This window comes from Hippopotamus amphibius, chromosome 13, assembly GCF_030028045.1.
Source record: "Hippopotamus amphibius kiboko isolate mHipAmp2 chromosome 13, mHipAmp2.hap2, whole genome shotgun sequence".
NCBI lineage: Eukaryota > Metazoa > Chordata > Mammalia > Artiodactyla > Hippopotamidae > Hippopotamus > Hippopotamus amphibius.
Genome location: NC_080198.1, coordinates 2,796,330 through 2,818,107, shown reverse-complemented (window position 1 = coordinate 2,818,107; position 21,778 = coordinate 2,796,330). Strand labels below are relative to the sequence as shown.

General features: G+C 48.0%; 2 protein-coding genes and 1 pseudogene across 5 annotated transcripts in view; 1 reads left to right on the top strand and 2 right to left on the bottom strand.

The window, feature by feature from the left end:
* WNT7A (Wnt family member 7A) overlaps nt 1–2,393 on the top strand; it is a 63,492-nt gene extending 61,099 nt beyond the window's left edge. For 3 of the 4 annotated variants that reach the window (XM_057706060.1, XM_057706058.1, XM_057706059.1), the window contains exon 2: nt 1,603–2,393. In XM_057706060.1, the coding sequence (XP_057562043.1) occupies nt 1,618–2,082 (465 nt within the window). In that variant the 5' untranslated portion in view covers nt 1,603–1,617 and the 3' untranslated portion in view covers nt 2,083–2,393. The remainder of the gene's footprint in view (nt 1–1,602) is intronic. The other variant, XM_057706063.1, reaches the window with a different exon arrangement.
* A 1,910-nt stretch (nt 2,394–4,303) lies between these two features.
* Nucleotides 4,304–4,912, bottom strand: LOC130834670 (guanine nucleotide exchange factor subunit RIC1-like; the record flags this gene model as incomplete). Its single annotated transcript, XM_057705152.1, is given in 3 exon segments — nt 4,304–4,435; nt 4,437–4,801; nt 4,840–4,912. Coding segments are annotated over 3 exon segments (570 nt in total), but the record flags the coding sequence as incomplete, so codon positions are not given.
* A 131-nt stretch (nt 4,913–5,043) lies between these two features.
* On the bottom strand, nt 5,044–19,443 carry LOC130835099 (guanine nucleotide exchange factor subunit RIC1-like; annotated as a pseudogene).
* Between the last annotated feature and the right edge of the window lie 2,335 nt (nt 19,444–21,778).

Below are 21,778 nucleotides of genomic sequence, written 5' to 3'. Positions count from 1 at the left end.
TCCACAGAGTTAAATAAGACGCCACGTATAAAAGCATGGACCCAGTGTCAGCACGGCGATGAAGCGACGTCCAGTCATTTACTCACTCATTCACTCTTTCACTCAGTAACAGGCAAAGGCAGATTGACAGTCTGGATGAAGGGCCAGGAAAATGCTCACACACTATGACCGCAGCCACGCTCACCAGTACACCCCATCCCAGTGCCTGGCCTACAGCAGCCAGTGTCTGTTAGGATGGAATCAGGCTGAAGATAGTGAGGAAGCAGGAGAAACTTTAGTTCCAAAGATTCTCCTTACACGTTACATATAGTTTAAAAAAACAAACAAAAAACAGAAGGAAAGGAGGGAGGGAAGGAGAAGACGATTGAAGAAAAGAAACCCTGAAAGCAATATAAATACCCTGCACTATGAGGGGGGTTGGTAAATGGTGTCTTGCTTTATTGTTGGGATGATCCAAAGCAGGGGCCAGCAAGTACAGCACACGCGCCATCTCTGCCTATACCCGTGTGTAAAGATTAAGTGAAGACCGGTCCTTAGCTCTGCCCGGCCGCGAACGTCCTACCAGTGGAATCACACAGTAGGATGCCTTTTGCATCCAGCTTCTTTCATGCAACATTGCATCCTAGAGATCTGAGCTGCTTGTGTGTGTGAGAAGTTCATCCTTTCTCACTTCTGTCGAGCATCTCACTGCATGACCATAACGTAGTGCTGTCATCATCCCTGCTCTGCACCTGGGGAAACTGCAGCTCTGCGGAAGCGAGTTGCCTGAGGGCACACAGCAGGTTCACGGTAGATCTGGGATTTAAACCCAGGGTCCAGATCTCTGCTTTTTCCTCCCTGTACAGTGCTGCCCCTCGCGCTCTGACGAGGTCCAGGAGGTGCTGGGCACTCGGAAGAAGAACATCCTCCAGCCTGGGAGTCAGGGAAGGTGAAAGCAGAGTCAGGGTTCCCAGACTCAGATGTCTGCAGGGCCTGGCAGCTGTCACAAGTCATCAAAGCAGATGAACTCTGAAGAAGCATAGCCTGCAGTCAGGGAGGCGTTAGGGAGCGGCAAGGACTGTGGCGAGATGAGGGATGCAGACCCCCGAGGGAGGCAGGTGCTGCCACGGCTCCGGGTATCACTGCCACGTGGCCATGCTGGCCTTGTGGCCAGCTCCTAATGCCAGCAGATCAGTGTCCAGCTGCACTGGTTGTGAAATAATTTGAATATCACTCCAGCGTTGCTAGATGCCCTTTCTGTTTGCCAGAAGGCCTGGCAGTCTGTCTTTGAAAGTCTCCTGGTTTTTAAGTGTTCGTTCAGAAATGATTTGCAACCTGTGCCGTCCTGAGAGAACCTGTGTGTGGCCTGGACCGGCCTGAACTGATCTAAGCGCCGGTGTGAGGGGCACTCAGGGTTGGGCAGGCAGGGAGGGGAGGCAAGTCCCGGGGAAGGCACAGCACAAAGGCTGTGGGTGAGAGGGGTTCGAATCCAGGTCCGAGTTTCCTGCGCCAGAAAGAAAAACACAGGCCAAACCCAGCCAGGCTGGGCAGGGGGCGGCGGGCTGGGGGCTCCCTCGGCCGGCTGTGTGGTGACGCACTGTGCTCTCCCCGTCGCCCCCGCAGATCCTGGAGGAGAACATGAAGCTGGAGTGTAAGTGCCACGGCGTGTCGGGCTCATGCACCACCAAGACCTGCTGGACCACGCTGCCGCAGTTCCGGGAGCTGGGCTACGTGCTCAAGGACAAGTACAACGAGGCTGTGCACGTGGAGCCTGTGCGCGCCAGCCGCAACAAGCGGCCCACCTTCCTGAAGATCAAGAAGCCGCTGTCCTACCGCAAGCCCATGGACACCGACCTGGTGTACATCGAGAAGTCGCCCAACTACTGCGAGGAGGACCCGGTGACGGGCAGCGTGGGCACGCAGGGCCGCGCCTGCAACAAGACGGCCCCCCAGGCCAGCGGCTGCGACCTCATGTGCTGCGGCCGCGGCTACAACACCCACCAGTACGCCCGAGTGTGGCAGTGCAACTGCAAGTTCCACTGGTGCTGCTACGTCAAGTGCAACACATGCAGCGAGCGCACCGAGGTCTACACCTGCAAGTGAGCGGCTCCTCCCCGCCCGCGGCCCCACCGGTCGCACGGCGGGTGGCGCAGGACCAGACGCTTCCCACGCTGCGGGCACAGCCCAGACCTTCGCAGCCATGCTGAGCTTGTCTTGTCTGCGGTGGGGGCCCCGAGCTGTCCATGCCACACCCAGTGCCACCCCGCCAGCCCCAGACGCCAGCTGGGGCCTCCGCGGCTGGAGCAGAGCCTTCACACCAGAAACTCTGGACCCTGGGGCCTCAGCATAGCAATATTTAACAATTTATTCTGATAAAAAATAATATTAATTTATTTAATTAAAGAGAACCCTTCCACCTCGTCGGGATCCGTTTTCTGCAATCCAAGTGGACCGCTTGCTTTCCTTGAGGGATAATTCTGTCACTAGGACAAGGCGCCGAGTAGAACTGTACATAATGATTCTTTATGCAGGTATTTCTACTAGTTGATTTTGCAAGTACCCCTTTGCTGCACTAGATGTTTAAGTGCGAGGACAGCCATCCTTTATACATATATAGATATATACACACACACATATTTTTTTTTGCCGTTTGCTGCTAATTCTCCAGAGATTTAAGCTGGTCCAGAATTGGAGACGTTTTCCAGGATACGTTTCCCATCCTGTAGTCCTCCCCAGCTCAGACGTCACCGTTAGAAAAGTCCAGTTTGCAGTATATAGAGAGAGGAAAGGTAATACTAAAACTCCCAGCACTTTCCATCTTTTGGAAAGTGAGCCACTGGATATGAGAGAATATTTTGTAAGAGACTATTTTTATATGAATATTTTATTTATATTGAGTCTGCCTGTATCATTCCATGGCCTGTGCTTCTTCTTAATTCTGGTACTCCCTTTGGGGTAAGGAGGGGCGAGGCCTGGGTGTGGGGTCAGGAGCCACTGGGACCCTCACATGGCTGGGTTCTCAAATTCTGTTGGCCGCGTGGGCAGAAGCGACCCCAGATGCCTGGGCTGCAGTGTCATCGGTTTCCTGGGGAAGGAAGCAGGTCCCTGGCCTCAGCCCGTTGAGCTCAGTCCTCTTGAGAAGGGCCCCCGAGTGGTGACCTCGCGAGGAGCCATGCAGTGGGAGGGCTCATGCCCTCGGCATCATGAGATCATCAGAAGGACAGGTCGTTGCCACTTGGCAGAAGCCAGCTAAGGGAACGCGCTCCCCACCAGTATGCCCCGCCTTTGCCATGTGCCCTCAGTTATAGGGCAGCAGAGCCAGGGTGAGGGGTCCCACAAGCAGTGGGGCCCAGCAGGGCTTCCTGGCTGTCACAGTCCCAGGGCAGAGAGAGGTGTGGACGAGGCCTCTCTACACTGGCTCCACCTTCGTCCAGTGCCTCTCAACCTGGAAAGCTCTCCTCCAGGAGGGTGTGGTGTTCCAATGTGTGTCCGTTTGCACTTGCCTGTGTGCGTGCGTGCGTGTGTGCATGCGTGTGTGTGAGAGAGAGAGAGAGGCCGAGACTTTAGGGATCCTTGAGGTTGTGTGCCTGCACCCTCGGGCACCTCCAGGGTGCTGAAGTACATATGTCTCGTGTGCTCCTGCATGTACACGGCTATCTGTATATATCTCTCCATGTGCCTGGGAGACTCGGGGTGGTGTGTGCCTGTGCATCTGCTGGTCCCGGGTATCTCTGCTTGCGGGTGAGGGCTTGTGGTGTGAAGCAGACTGAGGGGACCTTTGGTGATTGTGTTGAGCCACCAAACGACGGCACTTCTGAACTCTGTGCCCACAGACACTGATGAAACTCAGATACCTCTGAGACCACAGCCCCGTGGCCCCATACACTGGGAGCCCCTCAGTGTCTAGGCTGTGTCAGACTCCCCAATGTTAAAACTGGGCCTGGATCACAGCATGGACAAATAAAATGGCTGGACAGTTGGTTGACTTCTTCCTTTGGACCATTTTATTCTTCTTTACTTAGGTGTCAGGATAGGTAGGCATGTAAAGGGATGAGTGGATGGCTGGATGGATGGACAGATGAATGAATAAATAGATAGGTGGATGGACAGATGGATGTATAATGGATGGGTGCATAGGTGGGTGGGTCACTGGATGGGTAAATGAATAGGTGGATGGATGACTGAGTAGATGGATAGATGGAGGGATGGATGAGAGTGAATGGGTGGATGGATAAGTGGATGGATAGATGGATATATAATGGATGGATGGGTAGGTGAGTGGGGTAGTGGATGAACAGATGGATGGGTGGATGGATAGATGAATGGATGGGTAGATGGATAGATGTATAATGGATGGGTGGGTAGGTGGGTGGGTCAGTGGATAGGTAGATGGATGGGAGGATAGATGGATGAGTGAGTAGATAGGTGGATAAGTGGTTGGATAGATGGATGGATAATGGATGGGTGGGTAGATGTGTGGGTCAGTGGATGGGTAGATGGATGGGTGGATGCATGAATGGATAGGTAGATGGATGGCTGAGTGGATGGATAATGAATGGGTGGGTAGGTGAGGTGGTCAGTGGGTGGGTAGGTGGGTGCATGGATGGATGAATGGGTAGATAGACAGATGGATGAGTAAGTGGATGGGTGGATAGATAAGTGGATGGATAATAGATGGGTGGGTAAGTGGACAGGTCAGAAGATGGGTAGATAGATGGGTGGATGTACAGATGGATGGATAAATGGCTGCATTGGTAAATGGGTGGGTTGGTGGATGGGTGGATCAATAAGTGAGTGGATGCGTGGATGGTTAAGTGGATGGATAGATAATGGATGGGTGGGTGGATAGGTAGGTGGTCAGTGGATGGGTAGATGGATGGGTGGATGGAGAGATGGATGGGTAAATGGCTGTGTAGGTAGGTGGATAGATGAATGGATGAGGAGTAGATGGGTGGATGGATCAATGGATGGATAATAGGTAGGTGGATATGGGTGAGTCCATTGATGGGTGGCTAGATAAATGGATGAATAGATGGATGGATGATGAATGAGTAGGTGGGCAGGTCAGTGGATGAGTAGGTGGGTGGGTGGATGGATGGATGGGTAGGTAGATAGATAAGTGGATGGATAATGGATGGGTGGATAAATGGGTGGGTCAGTGGATGGGTGCACAGATGGATGGAGAGTGAGTGGATGGTGGGTTGTAGGTGGATGGATGATTAGGGATGGGTGGGTAGGTGGGTGGGTCAGTGGATAGGTAGATGGATGGGTAAGTGGATGGATAAGTAATGGATGGGTGGGTAGGTGGGTGGGTCAGTGGATAGGCAGATGGATGGGTGGATAAATGGATGTTGGATGGATAAATGGATAGATGGATGGATGGAGAGTAAGCAAGTGGATGGTGAATGGAAAAGTGGATGGATAATGGATGAGTGGGAAGGTGGGTGGGTCGGTAGATAGGTAGGTAGATGGATGGATGGATGTATAAATGGATGAAAAGATGCATGGATAATGGATGGGTAGGTAAGTGGGTGGGTCAGTGGATGGGTGGATGGTTAAGTGGATGGACAGATGGATGGATAATGAACGAGTAGGTGGGTGGGTCAGTGGATGGGTAGGTGGGTGGATAGATTGATGGATGAATGACTGGGTAGGTGGATAGATGGATGAGTAAATTAATGGGTGGATGGATAATGGATAGATAAGTGGGTGGGTCAGTGGCTGGGTGGATGGATGAGTGAGTTGATGGGTGGTTGGACAGATGGATGCATAATGAATGGGTGGGTATGATGGATAATGGATGGGTGGATAAGTGGATGGATCAGAGGATGGGTAGATGGATAGGTGGATGGATAATGCGTGGGTAGGTGAGGTGGTCAGTGGATGGGTAGATGGATGGATCGATGGATGGATGAATGAGTGAGTGGGTGGATGGCTAGATGGATGGATACTGGATGAGTGGGTAAGTGGGTGGGTAGCAGATGTATGGATGAGTGAGTGGATGGATAAGTGGATGGATAGATAATAGATGGGTGGGCAGGTCAGTGGGTCAGTGGATGGGTAGATAGATGGGTGGAAGGATACATGGATAAGTGGATGGGTTGGTGGATGAATGGATGGCTGGATAGATAGATGAGTGAGTGAATAGTTGGATGATAAGTGGGTGCATAGATGGATGGATAATGGATGGGTGGGTAGATGGGTGGGTCAATGGATGGGTAGATGGATGGATAAATGGATGGATGATGGATGGATGGGTAAGTGGGTGGGTTGGTGGATGGGTGGGTGGATGGACTGATGGATGAATGTGTGGGTAGACAGATGGGTGGATGGATAAGAGGATGGGTGGATGGAAAAGTGGATAGATAGATGGATGGATAATGAATGGGTGGGTAGGTGAGTGAGTCAGTGGATGGGTAGGTGGGTAGATGGCTAGATGGATGGATGGATGAGTAAGTGGATAGGTGGATGGATAAGTGGATGGATAGATAATGGATGGTTGGGTAGGTGGGTGGATCAGTGGATGGATAGATGGATGGATGGATAGTTGGATGGATAATGCATGGGTGGGTAAGTGGGTGGGTGGGTGGATGGATGGAGAGTGAGTGGATGGTGGATGGATAATGGGTGAGTGGATAGGTGGCTAGATTAGTAGATAGATGGATGAATGGATCAGGAGATGGATGGATGGATGAGTAGATGGGTGGATGTATAAGTGTATGGATAGATGGATGGATAATGAATGGGAGAGCAGGTTGGTGGGTCAGTGGATGGGTAGGTGGGTGCATGGATGGATGATTAAGTTAAGGGTGGCTGGATATTGAATGGATAATGGATGGCTGGATAAGTAGATGGGTGGATGGATGGATGAATGAGTTAATGGGTAGATGGACAGATGGATTGATGATGGGTGGGTGGGTAGCTGGGTGGGTCCGTGGATGGGTAAATGAATGGGTGGATGGATGGGTAGATGGATTAATGGATGGATGAATGAGTGAGTGAATGGATGGATGGATAAATGAACGGATAGATGGATGGATAATGGGTGGGTGGGTGGGTAGGGCAGTGGACAAGTAGATGGATGGGTGGATAAGTGGATGATGGATGGATGGGTGGTTAAGTGGGTATGTTGGTGGAGGGGTAGATTGATGGGTGGGTGGATAGATGGATGAGTTTATCGGTGGATGAATAAGTATATGGATAGATAATGGATGGGTGGGTGGGTCAGTGGATGGGTAGATGGATGGGTAGATAGATGGATGGATAAATGGATGGGTAGGTAAGTGCATGGGTCACTGGGTGGACAGATAGACGAGTGAGAGGATAGGTGGATGGTAAGCAGATGGATAGATGGATGGGTGGTTAGATGGGTGGATCAGTGGATGGATAGATGGATGGGTGAATGGATAGGTGGATGGGTAGAGGGATGGCTGAGTGAGTGTATGGATAAACGGATAATGCATGAGTGGATGGATAGATGGAGAGAGGATGGTGGATGGATAATGGATGAGTGGGTAGATGGGTGGGTGGTAGATGGGTAGATAGATGGATGGATGGATGAGTAGATGGGTGAATGGATAAATGGATGAAAAGATGGATGGATAATGGATGGGTGGATAAGTGGGTGGGTTGGTGGATGGGTAGATGGATGTGCAGATGGATGAATGGATAGGTGGATAGGTGGATGGATGAGTGGATGGGTGGATGGGTAGGTGGAAAAGGGATGGGTGGCTAGTTGTGTGCATCAGTGGATGGGTAGATTGGATGGATGGATGGATAATGGATGGGTGGGTAAGTGGGTAGGTCGGTGGATGGGTAGATGATTGATGGATGGGTGGGTGTTGGTAGATGGATTGTAGGAAGGATGAGTGGGTGGATGGATAATGGATGAGTAGGTAGGTGAGTGGGTAGTTGGGTGGGTCAGTGGATGGCTGGATGGGTTGGTAGATGGATGGATGAATGGATGAGTGAGTGGGTGGATGGATAGATCGATGGATATGGATGGGTGTGTAAGTGGGTGGGTTGGTGGATTGCTAGATGGATGGGTGGATGGATAAGGGAGGAGAAAACATACAGAAGTTTCTTGAAGCCCCCATTTCACAGTTTATCTCTGCCTTGGAAAACCTATAGTGTCTACCATGAGCAGAGGCTTTCCAATCCCGTGGTCCTCTGCTCCTGGTGTCCTGGCCCCTGAGAATGGGGGAGGTTCTGACCAGACTCCCCAGATGACCATTTAATGTTAATCACATAACATGATATCAGAAGTCACCCTATGACCTCCCTCTATCCGGGTAAGGAGTGGGCCTGGCATGAGGGCAACCAGGTCTTTGAGAAGAATGGCAAGGTCTACTATCAGCCTTCGCAAAGCTCCTAAGAATACTGTTAGTTCCCAAGCCTGGGGCCCGCCTTCTCTACAAGGTGCCGAGCTCAGCTGTGCTGTGAGCCTCAGCTTCTCCATCTGTAAAGGGGGGAAGTAATCCCTCCACAGGGCTGCTGTGCAGGTCCTCCCCCGCGGTAATGGCTGCCTGGCCCTCCAAGTGGCAGAGCAATGGAGCAATGCTACATGTTAGGATTAGTAATCGTCACCACACTATTACTGCTATTCTCCCCATCAGGATGGGATAATAAATATTTGGCTCTGTGTTGGGCAAAGGTATTTTTCCTCTTTGGTTTATTTCTAAGGTGACTTTTCAACAAAACTGACTTTAAAAAGGTAAAAATCATGAGAGGCTGAATCAAAAATTAGCCCAGGACTACGGTGTTGAACACTCAGATGTCGAGGCCTAGGCGTGGCAAAACAGCAGAAAGTGAGCCGCTCGGCACAGGCCCACTGCAGCCACGTGGGAACGTGGGCCACCCCGTGGCCAGACCTTCTGGTTTTTCAAGAAGAGCTGAACATTCAGGTTTTAAAGTAAAATCTCCTACTCTTCCTGTATGTTGACAAACACCATGAGGGTGGAGCAAAAGATGACTACAAGCTGGCCTTGGCATTTGTGTCAGTGGCGCACAGTCTCAGACTTGGACCAAACCTCTTGTTCCAGAGATAGAGAAACTGAGGCCCAGAGAGAGGCAGGATTCTACAACAGACCATACAGCAAGCACAGCAGAGGGACGACCAAGGCCAGGACTTTCCCGACACAGCGCACCCCAGAGGTGGCGGGGTAGTTTGGAGGTGGGTTGGGAGGGATAAAGTTCCTATCTGTTGGTCAGAAGTACCTTTCTGAGCACGCGTGTATGCACACACCCACATGCCCTCTGCACTTAAGTTTAAAACCAGTTCAAGTTTAATCCCAGGGCAGGATCTGAGCCTTCCCAAGGCCCCGCAGGGATGGGCTGTGCGCTGCACCACTCTGCAGGGAGTGCCCCAGCAGAGCACGCAGGAACCCCCCATCTTCCCACACTCCCTGCCCCACGCCCCTCCACTCAAGGGACTCCCTCAGCAAGACCTGGGTCAGGAGAGTCCTGCAGTGAAGTTTCTCTCCACGTGTGGTGCAGCGTCCCCTGCCAGCTACGGGCAAGTCTGTGACATGTTTCCAGAGCCCTTCGGAGGCTCCCGTGTACAGGTGAGGATGGTCTCAGGGAAGAGAAGTGGCCGCTTCAAGACCCCGCCACCAGGATGAGAGGGAACAAGGGCTCTGGCTGGGGCTGTCACACGTCAGCCCACGGCACTTGGTCTGGAGCCTCCACCACCTCCAAAGAGGCTTAAGGAAGATAGAATGGATTTGCATTGTGGACCACACAGGGCGCCAGACACAGAATGTCATCAACTCCTCCTGCCACTTATCAGGTGCCTCCAGTAAGTCACCGAGCTCTGGCTCTCCTTAACCAGGTAGCCCTCTGTTTGCACCCTCCTCACGGACTATGCCACCATCATCTCTCACCTGGAAGAACATCACAGCCTCCTTCCAGGTCTCTCTGCCTCCACTCATGCCCCATCAAGCCAGCCTCCAAGCTATGGCCAGGCCAATCCCACCTCCTCTCTACCACCAGCCGTGGCGCCCCATCATCCTGCAGATAAAGCCTGACTTCCTTAGCCCCTCACAACCTGGCACTTGCCATGCTGGCCCCTTCTATACAGCAGCAGTGACAATGCCATTTAGGAAGTAATTTCTCCATGCCAGGCTGGCAGTTTTCATGCCCTATCTCTCATCCCTGCACCACATTCTGTACCTGTGCTGTTTCCTCCAACTGGAGCACCCACCTCCCTTTCCTCCATCTGACAAACTCCTGGTCCTCTGAGGAAGCTTGCTGGCTACAGTAGGAGCAGTGGGATCTGGAGCCACCATGCAGGCACAGCCCTGCCTTTATTCTTATCCTAAGCAGCTGGAATTGGAGCCACATCCCTTCACAGTGCTCCAGAGCTGCCTCCTAGCTGAAGGCAGGGAGACACAGGGGACTCACCCACACACATTACTGACAGGCACAGGACCAAAACCCACAACCTGGGCTTCACGACCAGGGCTCTTTGCCTACACAGGGAAGCGTATCAGTTAGCTATTGCTGAGTAACAAACCACCCCAAGACTCAAGGACTCAATGACTTCAAACAATTTTATTATTGTTTGAGTCCACGGATGAGTTGGGCCATTCTGATCTCAGTTGGGTTTCCTGACACCCCTACTGCCAGCTATGGGTCAGGTAGGTGGCCCTGCTAATCTTGGCAAAAATCTGTCATGTATTTTAGATTTGGCTGGCCATAGGCTGACTTAGAACAACTTTAGCTAGGACAGCTGGGTCCTCTTCCACATGATCTCATCCTCCAGCAGCCTTGTTCACATCAGAGAAGGATTCCAAAAATAGGAGCAGAAGTGGCCAGGCTCCTTGAGGCCAGGCCCGGCACTGGCACTTTGTTAATTCTGCTGTATGCTACTGGCCAAAGCAAGGCACAGGGCCAGCCTAGAATCAAGGCATTGTGAAGGAGACTCTGTCTCTAAATGGAAGGAGTTGCACGGTCACCTAACAATGGGTGTGAGACAGGTAGGGCACTTGACACAGGACCCCTGTACAGACATCTGCATGTGCTGTCCTGAGAAGAGAGTCTTAGCACTGACCATGCGGCAGGGACACAGCCTCTCTGTTTGATGGGACTCCCCCACCCCTACCCCAGAGCCTCAGGCACCTCTACCACCTGCTTGGTCCTGCAGTCTGGGGTTTTGTCTTCCTCTGCCCCCATCTATCAGCAAATCCCATATGACTACTCTTTTTCTGCAATCCCACAAGCCACTGCTGCAGCTGAGTCTGGCTGAATTCCCACCACACATGTCCTCTTCCTCCAGGTCACACTGCTGGACCACACTTCCCATCTCCCTTGCACTTGGGAGTGGCCATGGGACTAGGTTTTGGACCATAAAGTAGGAGTGGTGTGCTCCACTTCCAGGCCCATCAGCACCTCCCACACTCTTTCCCATCCACTGGCTTGACACAGCCACCAGGGGGCCATGTGGTATGGGCAGTGGAATCCAGAAGGAAGAGCCTTGGATCCCTGAATGGCCACCTGGAGGAGAGCCAGCTGCTGATCAGGAACATCCAAGGGCAAGAAATACATATGTGTCTGTTGTGGGGAGCCACTGGGATTGGGAAGGGAGTTCATCTCTGACAGCACAGAGCCCCTCCCTCACCAGGCTCCAGCCTCAGAGGCCTTCCTTCTGTTCTTCCAACATGCCATGTTCCACCCTGCCTCTGGGCCTTTGCATGTGCTATTCCCTCTGACCTTTGCATGGCTGGCTCTTTCTGGTTAATAAGACTCAACTCAAATGCCAACACTTCAAGTATATACCTCCAACCACCCTTGCTTCCAGCACCCTTCATTCACTATTTTTGTCTCTTTGTGGCATTTACCACTATCTGAAATGTTATTTTTCATTTATTAGAGGTTATGCCGTATAGTGGTTAAGAGCATGGACTCTGGAGCCTGATACCCTATGTTCAAGCCTGTCTCTGCTATTTATTGCTGTGTGGTTAAGGGCAAGTAACATAACCTCTCTGTGCCTGCATGTCCCTATTGGTAAAATGGGAGCAGTAACAGAATTATCACAGTGATTAAATGAACTAACACATGTAAATTGCAAAACACAGTGTCTAGTACACTATAAGGACTGAGGAAGTGTGAAATTTAATTAACATGTTTATTAAATTTCTTGAGGGCAGGACTTTGTCTCTCTTCGTAGCTACTGGTGCCCAGCACACAGCTGGGGGTTAATATTTGTTGGCTAAGAATGAATGACAATAAAACCTAGAAGAAATGGACAAATTCCTAGAAATGTACAATCTCTCAAGACTGAACCAGGAAGAAATAGAAAATATGAACAGACAAATTACCGGTAATGAAACTGAATCAGTAATTTTAAACTCCCAACAAACAAAAGTACAGGACCAAACGGCTTCACAGGTGAATTCTACTAAACCTTTAGAGAAGAACTAACACCTATCCTTCTCAAACTATTCCAAAAAATCACAGAGGAAAGAATACTTTCAAACTCATTCTAGGAGGCCAGCATCACCCTGATACCAAAACCAGACAAAGGTATCACAAAAAAAGAAAATTACAGGTCAATATCACTGATGAACATAGACACAAAAATCCTCAATAAAATATTAGCAGACCAAATACAACAATACATTAGAAGGATCATACACCCTGATCAAGTGGGATATATCCCAGAGATGTAAGGATTTTTCAATATCTGCAAATAAATCAGTGTAACACACCACCTCAACAAATTGAAGAATAAAAACCATACAATCATCTTGATAGATGCAGAAAAAGGTTTTGACAAAATTCAGCACCAGTTTTTTTTAAAGAACTTTTATTGAGATACAACTGACATACAATAAGCTGCATATATTTAAAGTGTACAATTTGATATTTTTTTCTTACTAGTAATGTATATATGGCAATCCCAATCTCCCAATTCATCCCACCCCACCCCACTTTCCCCACTTGGTCAACACCCACTTATGATAAAAAGACAACAACAACAACAAAAAACAACTCTCCAGAAAGTAAGCACAGAGGGAACCCACCTTAACATAATAAAGGCCATATGTGACAAACCCACAGCAAACATCATTTTCAATGGTGAAAAAATGAAAGCATTTTCTCTAAGATCAGAAATAAGACAAGGATGTCCATTCACACCACTCTTACTCAACATAGTTTTGGAAGTCCTAGACACAGCAATCAGAGAAGAAAAAGAAATAAAAGGAATCTAAATTGGAAAAGAAGAAGTAAGACTGTCACTGTTTGCCGATGACATGATACTATACATTGAAAATGCTAAAGATGCCACCAGAAAACTACTAGAGCTAATCAATGAATTTGATAAAGTTGCAGGATACAAAATGAATGCACAGAAATCTCTTGCATTCCTATACACTAACAATAAAAGATCAGAAAGAGACATTAAGGAAACAATCCCATTTACCATTGCAACAAAAGGAATAAAATACCTAAGAATAAACCTACCTAAGGAGGTAAAAGACGACCTGTACTCAGAAAACTATAAGACACTAATGAAAGAAATCAAAGATGACACAAACAGATGGAGAGATATACCATGTTCTTGGAATGGAAGAATCAATAATGTGAAAATGACTATACTACCCAAAGCAATCTACAGATTCAATGCAATCACTATCAAATTACCAATGGCATTTTTCACAGAATTAGAACAAACAACTTTACAATTTGCATGGAAACACAAAAGATCCCCAATAGCCAAAATAGAGCTGGAGGAATCAGGCTCCCTGGCTTTAGACAATACTACAAAGCTACAGTAATCAAGACAGTTTGGTACTGGCACAAAAACAGAAATATAGATCAATGGAACAGGATAGAAAGCCCAGAGATAAACGCACACACCTATGGTCAACTAATTTATGACAAAGGAGGCAAGGACACAGAATGGAGAAAAGAAAGTCTCTTCAATAAACGATGCTGGGAAAACTGGACAGCTTCATGTAAAAGAATGAGATTAGAACACTCCCTAATACCATACACAAAAATAAACTCAAAATGGATTAAAGACCTAAATGTAAGACCAGACACAATAAGACTCTTAGAGGAAAACATAGGAAGAATACTCTTTGACATAAATCACAGCAAGATCTTTTTGGACCTACCTCCTAGAGTAATGAAAATAAAAACAAAAATAAACAAATGGGACCTAATTAAACTTAAAAGCTTTTGCACAGCAAAGGAAACCATAAACAAGATGTAAAGACAACCCTTAGAATGGGAGAAAATATTTGCAAATGATGCAACCAAGGGATTAATTTCCAAAATTTACAAATAGCTCATGCAGCTCAATATCAAAACAACCCAACAACCCAATTAAAAAATGGGCAGAAGATCTAAAAAGACATTTCTCCAAGGAAGACATACAGATGGCCAAGAGGCACATGAAAAGATGCTTAACATCACTAATTATTAGAGAAATGCAAACTGAAACTATGATGAAGGTATCACCTCACACTGGTCAGAATGGCCATCATCAAAAAGTCTGCAAACAGTAAACGCTGGAGAGGGTGTGGAGAAAAGGGAACCCTCTTGCACTGCTGGTGGCAATGTAAATTGATACAGCCACTATGGAGAACAGTACGGAGGTTCCTTAAAAAACTAAAAAGAGAACTACCGTATGACCCAGCAATCCCACTACTGGGCATATACCCTGAGAAAACCATAATTCAAAAAGACACATGCACCCCAATGTTCACTGCAGCACTATTTAGAATAGCCAGCACATGGAAGCAACCTAAATGTCCAATAACAGATGAATGGATAGAGAAGATGAGGTACATATATACAATGCAGTATTAGCCATAAAAAGGAACAAAATTGGGTCATTTGTAGAGACATGGATGAACCTAGAGACGGTCATACACAGGGAATTAAGTCAGAAAAACAAATATCATATATTAATGCATATGTGTGAAATCTAGAAAAATGATATAAATGAACCTTTTTGCAAAGCAGAAATAGAGACACAGACATAGAGAACAAATGTATGGATACCAAGGTGGGTAGGGGAGTGGGATGAATTGGGAGATTGGGATTGATATATATACACAACTATGTGTAAAATAGATAACTAATGAAAAGCTACTGTATAACACAGAGAACTCTACTTGGTGCTCTATGGTGACCTAAATGGGAAGGAAATCCAAAAAAGAGGGGATATATGTGTACGCATAGCTGATTTACTTCGCTATATAGCAATAACTAACACAACATCTAAAGCAACTATACTCCAATAAAAAAATTTTAAAAAAAGAAAGAAAGTGGGAATAGAGGGAACATACCTCAGCATAATAAAGGCCATATATGACAAACCCACAGCAAACATCATACTCAGTGGTGAAAACCCAAAAGCATTTCCTCTAAGACCAGGGACAAGACAAGGATGCCCACTCTCACCCACTTTTATTCAACATTGTTTTGGAAGTCCTAGCTGCGGCAATCAGAGAAGGAAAAAAAATAAAAGGAATCCAAATTGAAAAAGAAGAAGTAAAACTGTCACTGTTTGCAGATGACATGATACTATACATAGAAAATCCTCAAGATGCCACCACAAAACTACTAGAGCTTATCAATGAATTCAGTAAAGCTGCAAGATAAAAAATTAATATACAGGAATCTGTTGTATTTCTATACACTAACAACAAACTGTCAGAAGAATTTAAGGAAACAATACCATTTACCATTGCATCAAAAAGGATAAAGTACCTAGGAATAAACCCACCTAAGGAGGGAAAAGACCTGTACTCAGAAACCTTTAACACACTGATGAAGGAAACTGAAGAGGATACAAACAGATGGGAAGATACACCATGTTGGATTGGAAGAATTAATGTTGTTAAAGTGTCATATGATATCAGTCATATGTGGAACCTAATTTTTAAAAAAGATACAAATGAACGTATTTACAAAACAGAAACAGACTTACAGATATAGGAAACAAACTTATGGTTACCAAAGGGAAAATATAGGGTGGGGAGGAGGACAGGGATAAATCAGGAGCTTGGGATGAACATAAACACACTACAATATACAAGATAGATAACCAACAAGGATATATATAAGAAAGATAACCAACAGGGAACTCTACCCAATAATCTGTGATAACCTATATGAGAAAAGAATCTAAAAAAAAGAATATATCTATATGTATAACAATCACTTTGCTGTACACCCGAAACACAACATTGTAAACCAACTCTACTCCAATGATTAAAATATTTTTTAAAAAATATTGTAAAGGTGACCATACTACTCAAGGCAATCTACAGATTCAAGCAATCCCTATCAAACTACAAAGCACATTTTTCACCAAACTAGAACAAATAATTTAAAAATTTGTATGGAAACACAAAAGACCCCAAATAGCCACAACAATTTTAAGAAAGAAGAACAGGCTGGAGGAATCATGCTCTTTGACTTCAGACCACACTACAAAACTACAGTAATCAAAATTGTCTGGTACAGGCACAAAAACAGACGAATAGATCAATGGTACAGAATGGAGAACCCAGAAATAAACCCACACACTTATGGTCAATTGACCTAAGACAAAGGAGGCAAGAATATACAGTGGAGAAAAGACAGTCTCTTCAATGAGTGGTGCTGGGAAAACTGGACAGCTACATGTGAAAGAATGAAATTAGAACACTTTTCTTGTACCATTTACAAAAATAAACTCAAAATGGATTAAAAGACTTAAATGTAAGACTAAAATCCATAAAACTCCCAGAAGAAAACATAGGCAGAACACTCTTTGACATAAATGGTAGCAATATTTTTTTTTTTTTTTGGATCTGTCTCCTAAAACAAAGGCAATAAAAGCAAAAATAAACAAGTGGGGCCAAATTAGACTTAAAAGCTTTTGTACAGAAAAGGAACAAAATGAAAAGACAACCTACTGAATGGGAGAAAATATTTGCAAACGATATGACCGATAAGGGGTTAATATCCCCAATATATAAACAGCTCATACAACTCAACACCAAAAAATCCAAACAACCCGATTAAAAAAATAGGCAGAAGACACGAATAGACATTTTTCCAAAGAAGACATACAGATGGCCAACAGGCATATGAAAAGGTGCTCAACGTCATTAATCATCAGAGAAATGCAAATTAAATTCGCAATGAGCTGTCACCTCACACCTGTCAGAATGGCCATCATCAAAAAGACCACAAATAACAAATGTTGGAGAGGATGTGGAGAAAATCGAAATCTCGTACACTGTTGGTGGGACTGCAAATTGGTGCAGCCACTGTGAAAAATAGTATGGTGGTTTTTCAAAAACTAAAAACAGAACTACCATATGACCCAGCAATTCCTCTCCCAGGTATATATATCTAAAAAAAATTAAAACACTAATTTGAACAGATACATGCAACCCCATGTTCATAGCAGCACTATGTACAACTGCCAAGATATGGAAGCAACCTAAGCGTCCATCAATAGATGAATGGATAAAAAAAATACGGAATACTACACACCCACACACAACGGAATACTACTCAGCCATAAAAAGGAATGAAATTTCGCCATTTGCAACAACATGGATGGCCTTGGGGGGTATTATGCTAAATGAAATAAGGCTGACAGAGAAAGACAAATACTGTATGATATCATGGCTATGTGGCACCTAAAAAATAAAACAAACTAGTGAATGTAACAAAAAGGAAACAGACTCACAGATATAGAGAATGAGCTTGTGGTTACCAGTGGGGAGAGGGAAGCGGGGAGGGGCAAGACAGGGGGTGGGGATTAAGACTTGTGCATAAAATCAATGAGCTACAGGATACCTTGCACAGCACAGGGAGCACAGCCAGTGTTTTATAATACTTACAAATGGACGATGACCTTTAAAAACTGTGCATCGGCACGTTGTACACCTGTAACTCGTATAGTAGTGTACCAACTATATCTCAATAAAAAACATTTTTTTAAAGAAAAATAAAAACAGGAAGAAAAAAGAATGACGGAAAACCTGGATGTGTTCCCAGACTCGCCAGGGCCCTGCCTGGGCGGCCTCCTGGGGCCCAGGAGCTGGGGGAGGGTGACTGCCCGCGCAGGAGGCGGATGGGAGGGCAGAGACAGCTCGAGCCCCCTGGACGCGGTCACAGGCACATTTGTTCCATTGACAAGGTGGCCGCTGGTTGCCACGACGACGCTCCTGGCCCCCGAAGAATGTGCTGGAGACGAGGACAGAGTCTGCAGCCACCCCCAGCTTAGCCCCTAAGACGGCAAGCGAGCGTCACACCACATGCCTGTGTGCAGGCACACACCCTGCCATGGTCACACGCGGACCGAGCCAGAGCCCCAGACAGACCCCCACGAGAGGCCCCGAGAGCGCGCAGGCCTCCACCAGGGGCCCGGGGCACTCACGAGACGCTCGCCCACCCAGAGGCCGGACACGGGGGAGGCAGCCTGCATCACGGGGAGGCCGCCGGCTGCCCTCGCCATTCACCTGTGGCCCCGGGCCCCCAGCGAGCGCGCGTGCCTGTGTGCGTGTGAAGAGAGACAGTCCCTGAGGCCCGAGCCCTGCCCCCACAGAGCAGTGTGCCCCCCAAGCCCCTGCTCTCAGCCCAAGACGCAGGGCTCCAACCACAGCTCGCCCCTCTTACCTGGGGAGGCAGGGTGCACGGATGCTGCCAGGTGGGGCTCCCCGTTGCTCTTGGCGCAGACAGCAGCTGTCCCCGCGGGCTGGGCAGCACCCGGACCACCTCGACCCCGCAGGCCTGGGTCAGCCCCCCTGCTGTTGTGCGGGGGGGCTCAGGGGTCCGGGGGCCCGAAGGGAGCCTCAGACAGTGATTCTCGAAGTGAGCTTCCCGGCCTCTCTCAGGGCACCGGAGATCAAAAGGTCAGAACTATGTTCACGGTAATGTGAAAAGATTTGCATTTTTCACACTCACACTTGCAGCAGGGGGCTGGCGCTGTGGCGTACGGTGGAGTTTTCTAGAGGCTACGTGAGGTGTGGTATCTCCAGAGGTGAAAGCAGGGGCAGGTGTGAGAACCCAGCTGACTCCTATTAACCACACGTTCAAGAGATTTGCAAAAGTGAAAAGGAATGCCACTCTTCGCTGTTCTACTTTATTGGTTCTAAAATAGAGCTACTTTTCATTAAAAATGTATTATTTCCGTAAACACAGCGGGTTCGTTGTCTTTTAAAGTGAATGCATACATATTTATATTTTTTCTCAGCTTTAATTTCCATCGTTGTAAATATCGATGGATATAAACACACCCAACAGCTCTGGATCTGCAATCAGTGTTTCAAATGCTAAGGCGTCCTGCGGACTCCCTGCCCCGTGTTTCAGACCTGCTGCCTTAGACACATGGCGGATGACTGATTAAAGCTCCTCTGTGCACCTAATTTCAGTGAAGAAAACAAACAGGGAGCACGTACGCAGCCCTCACTGTGCCCAGGCCCCGTCGGAGGGCTTCAGAACCGTCATCTCACGGAATCCTCACACCAGCCCCACGAGGAAGGTGATTTCAAGACAGGAGGAGACCCAGGAAGCCGAGGGGATTGACTGTGGGGCCAGTAAGTGGCAGATTCAGGACAGAAACTCAGGCAGCCTGACTTTCGAGTCCCCCACCATCTCCCACCCCTCCCTGTGCTTAAGGTTCCAAATAAGATACAAGACGCCCAGTTAAGTTTGAATTGCAGATAAGCAAAAAATGTAGCACAAGTATATACCAGGCATTACATGGGACATACTTATACGAACTCACTGTTTATCTGACATTCAAATGTACGGGCATCCTATATTTTTATTTGCTAAATCTGGTGACTCTAGCTGTGCCAGGCCTGCTCTGGGTGCTCAGGGCCCCTGCCTCCCAGATATCTGGCCTAGGCAGCATGACCTGGCCACTTTCTGGCTGTGCACGCCAGGGCAGTCCCTCCACCTCTGTGACCCGCATAATGGTCCCTCTCCCCACAGCAGAGAGGAGGGGGCGGCAGGAGCAGAGCTGTGGTGGGCACTTTTCATTTAGGGGAAATAGCATTTCCCCTAAAATTCAGTGTCCACAACATCCACTCCCCGCCCCACACACCAGCCCCTGCACCCCACACCCTATAGCTGGTCAGGCCTACTTGGAGAGGTTGTCCCAGAGCTGCTGCAATCTGCACCCCCGCTCCCCGTCCCCCACCCTGGATGACCAGGAAGGACGGTGTCCTCTGCAGCCTCACCCAGGCCCTCTCCGGCCTCCAGCAGGGTACGGCTGGGGAGGTGCCACCCGGCAACAGGCTCTTGAACGTCCACAGGTCCTGGGGCTTCCCCATCACAGCAACACCCATTTTACAGACAAGGAAACTGAGGCTCAGCTCCCAGGGCCTGTGATTTAGCACTTAATGAGGGCCAGGTCGCTGCATCCTGAAACACCAGACCCTCCTCTCCACGGAACGTCTTCTGCCCGGAGCAGCCTGCAGCCCATCTGCCGGACCCCCCAGCCGGCACACCTGGACGGTGGCAGAGAGGTGACTTACAGCAGACACTCTGACGCGGCTCCTGCCACTGGAAGGCAGCCAGGGCTGCACATCCGTCAGGGACACGGTGGTGCTGAATCACTGAACACATCGGTGGACACTTCCATTTAATATATAATTACTTCCTTGAGTAAGAGCCTTCCTCCGCCAGCCTGGCCGCCTTCTCTGCTGTTTCAGTTTTTTTCCTTTGACCTCTGAAAGGATGATCGAGTGGTGTGGTTAAGCACCACCTACGGGCAAAGAAGGCCCAGGATGGCAGGAACCCTGCAGAGGGCACTCGGGAGAGAACTTAGATTGGAGTTCAGGAGCGTTATCAAGAGATTAGGAGCACAGCAGCTGTGCGATCCTGGGCAAATTGCTCAACCTCTCTGGGCCTCAGTTGCCTCAGCAATTGCTGAATGTTGGTGTGGGACAGACCCTTTTCTAAACACTTTACACATCTTCTCTCACATAATCCTCTCCATATGAGATAGGCACTGTCAGCCTTGGTATATGGGTTTACCAAGGATGCTGTAACATAGTACCACAGACTGGGTGGCTAAAACAACAGAAACTGATTTCCTCACAGTTCTGGAGGCTGGAAATTCAAACTCAAGGCATCAGCAGGGTTAGTTCCGAGGGGTGTGCGGGAGCCTCTGCTCCAGGCCTCTCTCCTCAACTCGTACATGACCCTCTTCAACCCGAGTCCCTCCACACGTTCTGCTCTCAATGCATGTCTCCGTGTCCAAATTTCCTCTTTTTTTTTTAATTTTAATTTTTTACTTTTGGCTGTGTTTGGTCTTCATTGCTGCACATGGGTTTTCTCTTGTTGTGGCAGGCGGGGGCCGTTCTTCGTTGTGGTGCGCGGGCTTCTCATTGTAGTGGCTTCTCTTGTTGCAGAGCACGGGCTCTAGGCATGCTGGCTTCAGTAGTTGTGGCACACGGGCTTAGTTGTTCAGTGACATGTGGGATCTCCCCAGACGAGGGATTGAACCTGTGTCCCCTGCATTGGCAGGTGGATTCTTAACCACTGCACCACCAGGGGCATCCCAAATTTCCTCTTTTTATAAGGACTGCAGTCATAGTGGATTAGGGTTTCATCCCAGTTTAATTATACCTTCATTGATCCTCCCTCCAAATAAGGTCACATTCTGAGGTCCTGGGAACTAGGACTCCAACATATGAATTTAGGGGAAAAGTCAACCTGTAACGCTTGGTTTTAGGTGAGAAAACTGAGGCCGAGTTTAAGTGACTGGTCCGAGACCACACATGCTTTAAAAGCTAGACGCAGGATTCAAACCCAGGTTCCAGAGGCCCCGTCA